Genomic DNA, 10,926 nt, shown 5'->3' on the forward strand with positions numbered 1-10,926 from the left:
GTTTTCTTATATTTCCCGGTACAATTTATTATTGATTGGCGATAAAATGGTTTGTCAGTTTATCATTTGTATTATATTAGTTCATAAGTTTCTGAGAGAGGGCCTCTCTTAGTATTCTGCCGCCATTTTCTTCATCAGTTCTGCGTTTTACATTCCAAAGATTGTATCAAGGCAAAATGTCGTCCGCAAGTGGTGATGAAAGTGAGATCACTTTAAATGAACCCGGTAAGATGATATTTCTGAAAGAAAGTGTATCCAACATGACATAATATTGTTATTCATTTATATTTATATACATTTACATAAAACGAAACAAAAATATTAATACACCCGGCAGCTGAGCAAAGACTTGCGAACCGCCATTAAACGAATGGCGTCTCGCACACGCATCTAACGTAAATATTTCATTCAAATTTTGCATTTTTTAAATATTTTTATTTTTCTTAGTACGACGTACGAGATCTAGCCGTGCGCGTAAAACTACTGTGGTAGCGAAAAAATCTCCTGTAAAGAAACTTCTAGCAAGAGCTACACGTTCTCCGAAAAAAGTGCAAGAGATCGAAGAAGTGGAGGTGCGTAAATTCCATAATACTGCAGATAGTTCTAGCAATCATCAATGTATGTAATCGACATTTTATTCAATAGAAGTAACTAATTGCAATTTTTCAGGAGGAGGTGCCTGTATTACAAGAAGAAGTTGTAATGGAAAGCATTCCAGAGAATGGAGTGCAAAGATTTGGTGACATTATCATTGAACAGCATAATGAAGAAGATTCTTCTATGTTACATTTGGAATTGGAAGATTCTAGTGATACTACTATTCATGAAATTAATATGAATCAGAGTGTACAAATAGAAGTTCAAGAAAATGTACCTGATTTAGAAACATCTGCATCTCAAATTGTAAATAATACATAATATTTTGTTCTTTTAAGTCATGTATACCAGAATTTTACCTTGGAGGAATTATGTTTTATTTTTACTTTAGGATCATTCTAATACAGTATCAGATTGTATGATCATAGAAGAAAGTAGTATGGATAAAGTTGATATGTTGAATGAACGCGAACAAATGGATATGGAAGGACAAGATATTAGTAATGATGAAACAAATCAACGTGTATTAATAGATTTCCAAGAAGTTATGAATGATGATGGGGAAACAATAACACAAGTAACAGAAATCTTAGAAACAGAGGAAATTGAATCTGAAACTGTTATAAATGAAGGTACTGGAATTGAAGTTATGGAGGTAGATAGTCAACAAGAAACATCAGAAAGTATAGAAAATATTACGGAAAAAACTGTGCCTGATTATGATATGACAGGAATGGTGGAAATGACAGAAACAACAGAGGGTGATATGGAATGTTTATCTGAGAATGCTATTAAGAAAACAGAACCCGATACAGAAGCTGTATCTGAAGACGAATTGCCTACTGAAGCTGCAGCAAAGGTATTTTATTATCAAAACGATAAAGAGTAAATATACATTTTTTTGTATCTATTTGTATATATACATATGTGTATCTGTAGTATATAATATTTTATCATTAACATATAGGAACCTGAAACAGAAGCAGTATCTGATGAAGAATTACCAGCAGCAGCTCCTGCAGATTTAGGAGAAACTGAATCAGTTTCTGAAGATGAATTGCCATTAGACAGTGAAAAGAAGAAGAAAAGTGGAACAAAGATAATGAGTAAAACCCTGGAAAAGAAAAATAAAATAGAAGGAACAAGTAAGTGCAAAGAAGAAAATGTTTACTTAACAAACTTTTTTATTTTGTACTTAAATCTTTTTACCTTGTGCGACGTTCACTTTTACAGATAAACGTAAGTTAAATGCAGAAGGAGAGTATGATCCTAGTTCACCAACGTCTGAAAATAATGACGAAACACCAGCAAAAAAAGTTGCGCTTTCAACGGAAGCAGATCCAGGGGACAATAAACAAGAAACTAAACCAGCATCACCAAAGAAAAAGACCTTACCGGAATTAGAAAAATACTGGAAAGCCGTTAATGAAGATCCATCAGATTTCACGGGATGGACATATCTTCTTCAGTACGTCGATCAAGAGGTAATTCGAAAAGCAAAAAATATATATATTATCAAAATTATATCAAAATCATTCGTAATACTTGTTTATCATACAGAATGATGCTGAAGCTGCACGTGAGGCTTATGCGAAATTTTTGGAGCGTTATCCATATTGCTACGGTTACTGGAGAAAGTTTGCAGATTACGAGAAGAAGAAAGGCAACCCCGAAAATGTCCAAAGGGTGAGTCAATTCGTTTACCATATCTATTAGGTCTATTTCTCATTATGATATCATTTAATTAACGCAATCTAATGAAAATAGCTCGAGTTAGGAAGACGCGTGGGCAGTGTGCACGCACGTAAATATGGTTTTCCCTTCCAACAGCCTAGCACGTCTTGCGGCACCTATACGACTCTCTCCGTTTACCAAATAGCTAGTTACTTAATTATTCTGCGATATCTACAATATTATTGCGTATATTAATGTTTTACTTATACCGTTATATCAATATTCTACATATGATACGTAAGTCAAGCGAAGGCTAGTTGTTTCAATTTGCGATATTATCGTGCAAGAAATTGTGTGTAATATTTACTGTAAGCATTTGTACACATAGCTTACTACAGAAAGTATTGTAACTTAAGCATAAGATGCGGTACCTTACTTAATGTAAGTAAGATTGGGTTGGGTGTTAAATCAAAGTCAGAAACAAAGACTTAGGACGTGAACATGCCAGAGAGGGAGCAAGAAAAAGTGGCGGAAGACACAGAGGCACCCAGATCGGAACACTCCTTGACTTTAAGGTGAATGCACAATGCTCTGCAATCTCTGTGTTAATTAAATCTCTTTATTTACAGTACGCGTACGATATGTGAGTATACGTTGCTAAAAAACTGTAATGCTTATCGAAAGCTAAAAAAAAAAAACAAAAAACAAAAAAGAAATAGGTATAAGTCTACCCACCACCAGCCCAATCATTTGTAAATCGTTCTAAGTGTGATTGCAAACCATTACTACAGGTATTCGACCAAGGTTTGAAAGCCATTTCGCTCAGTGTCGACCTTTGGCTTCATTACATCAATCACTGCAAAACCGTCTATGAAAAAGATGAAGAAAAACTACGAGAACAATACGAAAGAGCTATTGAGGCATGTGGTCTTGAATTCAGGTACGAATTGGTTTCTATTTTATATATATGCTTACCTACTTGGATACTTATAATATTCTTTTTTGTTAAGATCTGATCGTCTTTGGGAAAGCTACATAAAGTGGGAATTGGAGGGCAAACGTCTAAGCAGAGTAACAGCATTATATGATCGCCTATTATGTACTCCAACACTTGGTTATATTTCTCATTTCGATGCATTTCAAGAGTTCGTCTCTTCAAACTTACCCAATCGTATTTTAAATGTCGACGATTTTCTTGCATTGCGTGCTGAAGTGAAAGCACTTTTGAAGTCGGATGACAGTACTTCTACTTCAGCAGCAGATGATGCACCACCTGGAGAAGAACCGCCGCCACATGAACTTCCACCAACTGATGAGGAGACCCGTGCTATTAGAGAAAAAATCATTAGTAGTAGACGTAAAATGCACAAAGCTAATATTAATGCAGTTGCTGCAAGATGGTCATATGAGGAAGGTGTAAGTATGCATATTATATAATTTAGTGTAGCATTTATTACTTAATATTTAAACTCCATTCATAGATTAAGAGGCCATATTTCCACGTTAAACCTTTAGAACGATGTCAATTAAAAAATTGGAAAGAATATTTAGACTTTGAAATTGAACAAAAAGATCAGAATCGGATAATCATCTTATTTGAAAGATGTTTAATAGCGTGTGCTTTATATGATGAATTCTGGATGAGAGTAAGTTTTATTTATTTTTCTCTAACTGAAAAAATCTCTACATTGAATGCTTCAAATATTTTTTAATTTCTTCATAGTTCGTTCGTTATCTGGAATCTTTGAAAGGTGATAATGTGGAAAAAATTAGAGATGTATATACGAGAGCTTGTATGGTGCATCACCCGAAGAAACCAAATTTACATTTACAATGGGCAACATTTGAAGAGGGTCAGGGCAATTTTGAGAAGGCAGCAAATATATTGGAAAATATTGATAATGTAATACCAAACATGTTACAAGTGGCATATCGAAGAATAAATTTGGAGCGTAGAAGAGGAGATTTAGATAAAGCTTGTACATTGTATGAAAATTATATTAGCAATAGTAAGAATAGAACCATTGCGAATAATATTGTAGTAAAATATGCACGATTTTTGTGTAAAGTAAAGAGTGATGTGGATAAAGCAATTAAAGTATTATTGAAGGTATGTTCATGTGAATTTTTGAAATACGTTTTACAAATTTGTTTTTTCTCATATGACTACATTTTATGCATTATGTAAATTATACATTTTTAGGCAACAGAAAAAGATAAAGATAATCCAAGGCTTTATTTACAACTGATTGATTTGGGAATGCAAAGGACTCCCGTTGATACTCAAGAAATTGTAGGATATATGGATATGTTTATAGAACGAGAACACGCGGATCTTGAACAAAGAGTACTTTTTGCACAACGTAAAGTAGAATTTCTCGAAGATTTTAGTCCAGATATTCGACAAGTGTTAAAAGCGCATGAGCAATTCCAAAAATGTATTAAGCAAGCAAAGGAACGGAAAAAGACGAAGAATGACGACACAAAAACGTAAGTATTATTTTTATAAAAAAGGTGCTTGAACTATCCTCAATTAAATGTATTAAATAATTTTAATTTTATGTTCTGCAGAGATACTTCTCCTCCAAAGAAAGTTAAAACTGGAGATCAATCTAATGTACCACCTCCGCCTTCTGTAAGTTCGCAGTCATCATACCAATATAGCAGCGGCCCAAGTGGACCATATCAGTCACAACAACAATTTCAAAGTGGTCAATACGGTGGTCAAGGCGGATATCAACAGGGTTATCAACAGTATCCACCTCCTTCCGACCCGAACTATGCCAATTATCAGAATTGGCAATATGGACAAGGAGGGCCACAGGCATATGGACCGTACAATCAATGGGGATCTTACAATTACTATTAGAGGATAATGCAAAATTTGTCTTGTATCAGCTTTCATTGCGTTGTTGTATCTACTGTACATTTTATAATTATTTTTTCATCTAAGGATGAGATAAAAAAAGAAAATTCTTTCAAGTTCCAATGACACATCAGTAACCTGACACGAATAATAGTAATAAATGTCGTACTGATGCTCCTTTCAACAATTCTTTGCATGAAATTCTTTCTTAATATATTTTAAATAATAGCACAGAAAATTGTACGCGAAAGTGCAGGAAATACTAAAGAATCTTCAACTGATGTTGAATATATTATTACAAACATAACATGATACAGGTAGTTGATAAAGATTGCCATACAGTATGAACACAAAGTACATTATGTGAAATATTTCCTAACTACATTATCTGCATTGAATTTGTATAATGCAATATTATGTGTTTAATTTTATTCCGTGACATTATGTTATTTTTTCAACAGAAAAGCAGCAGTTCATAAACGTTACCTATACATTGTAATAAGTATATTTTTCGCGTACTTAGTTTATAATATTATAGATTTTTTTTGCTGATGTGCGTTGAACGTATCGCTTAATAAAATTAAGATATACATGTAAATGGAAAGATAGATATTTGAATATTTTACAAATGCTACGTAAACGCACTTTATGAGATATTCACGGAATAAATATTGTTAACATTTGTCAGTACATTTTGATAAATAATAAATTAAAGAACAGACTATGTTTCTACAACATATTCAGTCATAGAAATTATGGTTGGAATCCTATTTTCATGTTTCAATGTGCATATGTTATAATTTCGTATTTGTAACTAGAATCCGAATTTTGTGAATCGGCATAGATTTCATATATATTAACCCTTTGCGGACGGGATGGTTCGAATTTAACCGTACCGTGGGATCGAGCTGCTGCCGCGATAATCATTTAAAATTGCCAGCGCACATTTCTGCTTAGACGCGCTTTTCGTTCATAAATGTTAAATTCTAGACATATGTACATGCACAGATTCTCCATAGGCTAAATAAAATAACACACATATGAGTCTTTTGGTTCTATCAGTTGTTTTCGTCAAACTCATATATGAGTTCCTCGGCTAAATTGATGGCTTAATGCATATATGCGGCGGTAGTCCGCAAGGGGTTAACACGTTCAGTGTGAAATCGATACATGTATTGAGGAGGAGGAATCTCTTCAGTGACGATGTCAATGCATCGATATCACTTTTTTTTATTATGTATATTTTTCAACAATCTGACTTGTATTCTAGCCATTTTTTAAGAAAAACCGAGTGAAAAAACAGAATATAGAGATCGCAGAAATCCTTTCGCATTGAATGTGTTAAAGACATCTTTTTCCGTATGTGAAATTTTATAATTTCTAATAAATGAAATTGGAAAAGTATATGAATACCTCTGATAATAACAGTGTATTACTTGCATTAATTTAGAATTTAAACGAAATATATTTATCACTGACAAATAAGAGAAATATAATTTTTAATTATGTTCTGAATTGATGTTTCAATTAATTTGCTACTAAATTAACCATTACGTTTAATAAATTTTCGATATTCGAAGGTTGCCGTTATGAAGATTACTTATGCAAATTGTTAAATTATAAGGAAATGTCGGATATTAAGACAAAAATATGAATATTTATAACAAATATGTTTTTTATTATGAAAACATTATTACGATTCCAAACAATTATAATTGCGAAAACTTCATCTCTAGAATATTTATTGTGAGAATGCAGTTTTACTTATGAAACAAAATGCCTATGATAATCAATAAAACATGTTATAAGAAACTTTTTAAAATACAAGCAATTAACATTCATATTGCATTAGTAAAAAAAATATAATTTTTTTCGAAGAAGTTGAATATTATTATTAAAGGCATTAATTTCTTAAATATATTCGTTATGCAACTACAGCGCTTGTAGCCATTGTGTTAACTCCACAGGTACCATCTCCTCTATAAACTCTGTAATAACCACGCTCGCCCCATCGTGGGCCCCAACTATTCTTTATTATCCAATATGGTAATTCTTTATGGAAAAGAGGATATTCTGAAAAAAGATCTTATATAAAAATGTGTAAAAATTAATATATTTAAAAGACATATAAAAATGTACATACTGCTAATGCCATATCCCACAATTAAAACGCCATGATCTAAATTTTTAGGATTGCATAAGAAGTTAAGTGGGTGTGAAACTCCTCCAAAATAAAACTGCATGGCATTGGCATTAATTCCAACAGAAATTGGGCCATTTTTAACTAGCCATTGTGCCATTCTCTTTTCATCCGATGTAATATTTACAGCACTGACAACTTGTACCTTAGCCTTATTTTGAAGGAAGTGGCATTTTTCATCTTTAGCATCATAAGGATAATCTGATTCTAATTCAAGACCTCCTAATCTTTCTATAGCTTTATAAGCATTTCCCATATCTCCTCCATTGCATCCTTCATCTAAAGAATCACAATCTACTAATTCCTGTTCAGATAAAGATAACAATTGATTATGTTTAATTGCATATTGTCCTTCCACATTTCCAGTTACAGAAAACGCCCAGCATGATCCACATTGGCCTTGATCTTTCACAGGTGTAACTACACTGTGATCGCGCCAGTCGAATTTAAGTGGTAAAGAAACATCTGGTATTTCAGCTTCAGGAAGAGGTATTTCGTTTTCGTGTTTTAGTTCAGGACGAAGACCTAAATAACGAGCTTTAAATTCTTTAGGCGTGAGATCTGCAAACATTGTAACACCATATTCAGCTGTTCCTCGTTCAAATGTCTGTAGTTCTTCAATAATTTTTAGATTTTGTTTAAATATTTTAAAACGATCTAGTTTCTCATCGGCTGAATTGTATGTTTTTCCAAATTTCTTGATGAAAGCTTCGAATAATGTCTCATCTTTTATTTCTTCAGCTAGCTTTAACATTTTTTGATTATATCGACTACCTCGTAAAGATCGCTTTCGGCGTTTATTTGAATCACAATTGATAGTAATATCTGGAGATCCTTTATCTAACCATACCTGAGACCATATAGTAAACAAACATTCTTTAATTTCAGTTCCTTCTTTCAATTGACAACCATCTTTTTTACCTTTTGGACAGTTGCTTGTACCCAATTTGACCCTTATTTTATATAACAATCCAGATACTACTTGTTTTGAGGCGTCAACAATTTCTACTATCATAGGTTCATTTGAACCTTCAGAATTTTCTGAAAATTTCTTAAGACCCTTATCTGCAAGTTCTTTAATGGTAGAATCATTAACATTTTCATTAATAGGTGCACCTGGAAGACCTGACCTTTTCTTTCTATACATTGTGTGTGATTTATTAATCATAGAGTCTACCTTTCTTGGATAAATGATTTCTTCTTTAACTTCTTCTCTGTTTATTTCTGGATCTGATTGAGTTTGTCTTGTAGGCAAATCAAAATCTTTCAAAAATTCACCAAATTCTTTTACCTTATCTTCAAACCCTTGAGGTTTAACATCATCATCACTTCTGTTTATGGAAATTTTTAGAATAGGATGTTCTGTCACTTCTGATTGTTCTGATTCTTCTGATTTTTTAGTTGTGATATAAGTATAATTATCCAGAACATTTTTTAAATTTTCTAGAACTTCCCATTTTTCATCATTTGTTTCTGCTTTGTTGGGCGTTGGTGTTACAAGTGATTCGCTGTTTAATGTTGAATAAGAATTAACATTCTCTTTAATCTCTTCATTAGCAACCATAGTGCAGTTATTCTTTACTATTTTACGGCTAGATTGCTGCCAAGGTTGTTCTTTGAATGTTACCAAGCATACCTTGACAGGAAGATTTGACTGTATAGAGCATTCTAATTGCTCTATTGCATTTTTCAAGCAGTCAGATTCTCCTATACGTAATAAAATTTGATATTGTATAATATTAGATGAAGGTGGAACAACACGAGTTACTTTGACAATATCAATTACTTTATGCTTGAAATCATTTTGTATCAATTCATCCATTGATTTCACTACTTGTTCTCCAAAAGCAACAAATCCAGGCAAATTTGGATTTAACTCATATGGACATCCTGGACAATAATTAGGACTAGAAGCTCTCATTGCTATGAATGGTCTCTCATTATGATCTCCATTCTTTTGAATTTCATGATCTAGCTCAACACTTTGATTGTTAATAATTTGCTTGTCTAAATTTTCAATAACATGATCCTGATCCTGATTATTTTCTTGTACTTGTAATGGATCATCCTGTACTGATTGAGGATACAAATACATGCATTGTATAGATTCTCTTAAAACATTTATATGTCCAAGTTCGTGTTGTTTCACTTCCACAGTACATGCTTCTCGAGGACAAGGTTCTAATGCTTCTTTGCAAGTAGGAGTTAAGTCAAATGTCAGTCTGTATATTACATATGGAGATTCTTCCTGAAGGTTAAAAAAGTAAACAATATTTTAAATCTAAGCTAGTACAGACAAATAATTAAAAAATTTCGATTATTATGTAATCAATACTTGATTTTTAGAAAGTTTATAGAAAACATACCAATTTTTGCGCGCTAATCAGGTTACCGCCCTTATATGTATGGTGTGTTGGAGAATCCTGATTCAATGAATTCAAGGCACTTTGAATTAAAGGCTCCGGGACATTTTGTACTGGTTTGTTAGTGGGACCAGAAGATACAAGGATTGAATTAAAGACAAATAGAAATAAAATGCGCGTTACACGCAGCAGTAAGCCTGCCATCTTACTGCATACACTGCACGATGTTGACCTCCAACTGACGCAATTGACTCTTTGGTTGAGGTTTTAAATTCCTTTATATTACTGAATTAAGAATGATAATCAATTCTTAAAACTTCCGATCGCTAAATGAAAACTTTGATTTTGATCGTTCTACTTTTTATATAAATATTTATGTGACGTAAGCGAAAATAACAGATTTCGAAAAGAACGATAAATAAAGTAACTTGTACAATATAAATAGAAATGACAGATTAAAAAGTATGTACTGGCTGGTACTCGTAATCGTTTACGCTAAAAAACATGGATTTTTCTCTTCGACTGTGAACTTATTATATATATCTTTTCCGAAGCATTTTTATTGCACCAAAGATAAGATAAACCTTATAATTTAATATGCAACTAACTGATATTCTATTAATTCTTGTAATTAACATTATAATATAATATTGACAATAATTTCATGTGATTGTAAAATTAAAATATTTTGTTGTTTTGTATTTCTAACTGAAAATATTTAGTAATTTAATATATAAAGTATATAGATTCGAATTTCAAAATTGGAACATTCATGATAACGTGTATATAACAATAAATATGTGGATAATGAGAAGAAACTAAAAAGTGTTTATAGCTTTGAATAATTTCGAATAAAATTTAACAATTTATAATTATATTTGAAAGTTTAGAATCTGGATATATAATTCAGTATGAAATATTCATGATGCAGTATCAGTCAGACTCAGTTTTATGTAGTGCAGGGTGAATAATGCAAAGTATTACAAATATTTTGTAATGTCTGTATAAAATATTGAGATAATAAGGTCAATAGTTGCTTATGTTTGTTAATTTGACACGATATTTTTTCATGTTTAAATAAAAGTTACGTGACACACACACTCTATCATAAAATTTTAGATATGATATGCACTAAATAAAACATCTTGGAAATATTTCTCCATATTATTTGAAAATTGGTTATATATTTCTATGTTCAAGTTTTCGCGCCATTTTAAAAACTGATG

At 32.1% G+C, this 10,926-nt stretch overlaps 2 protein-coding genes across 3 annotated transcripts; one reads left to right on the top strand and one right to left on the bottom strand.

Annotated features, from left to right (window-relative positions):
* Nucleotides 1–82: 82 nt before the first annotated feature.
* Prp39 (pre-mRNA processing factor 39) lies at nucleotides 83–6,181 on the top strand. Of its 2 annotated transcripts, XM_069125828.1 has the most exons (14): nucleotides 83–225; nucleotides 448–572; nucleotides 670–903; nucleotides 989–1,229; nucleotides 1,329–1,456; nucleotides 1,565–1,742; nucleotides 1,831–2,081; nucleotides 2,158–2,283; nucleotides 3,063–3,211; nucleotides 3,282–3,687; nucleotides 3,753–3,917; nucleotides 3,995–4,381; nucleotides 4,475–4,761; nucleotides 4,843–6,181. In XM_069125828.1, the coding sequence occupies exons 1-14, from the start codon at nucleotides 177–179 to the stop codon at nucleotides 5,138–5,140; spliced, it is 3,024 nt and encodes a 1,007-aa protein (XP_068981929.1). In that variant the 5' UTR covers nucleotides 83–176; the 3' UTR covers nucleotides 5,141–6,181. The 2 variants fall into 2 exon arrangements, with proteins under 2 accessions (XP_068981929.1, XP_068981928.1); XM_069125827.1 differs by having other exon boundaries at nucleotides 989–1,456.
* A 739-nt stretch (nucleotides 6,182–6,920) lies between these two features.
* On the bottom strand, nucleotides 6,921–10,120 carry LOC138186220 (uncharacterized). Its single transcript, XM_069125829.1, has 3 exons — nucleotides 9,704–10,120; nucleotides 7,281–9,585; nucleotides 6,921–7,210 (listed from the first exon to the last, which is right to left on the bottom strand). Exons 1-3 carry the CDS (start codon nucleotides 9,902–9,904, stop codon nucleotides 7,062–7,064), a joined length of 2,655 nt encoding a protein of 884 aa, XP_068981930.1. The 5' UTR covers nucleotides 9,905–10,120; the 3' UTR covers nucleotides 6,921–7,061.
* Between the last annotated feature and the right edge of the window lie 806 nt (nucleotides 10,121–10,926).

The sequence above is a fragment of the Bombus flavifrons genome, chromosome 13 (assembly GCF_040668555.2).
Source record: "Bombus flavifrons isolate JBK064 chromosome 13, iyBomFlav1_principal, whole genome shotgun sequence".
Lineage (NCBI taxonomy): Eukaryota > Metazoa > Arthropoda > Insecta > Hymenoptera > Apidae > Bombus > Bombus flavifrons.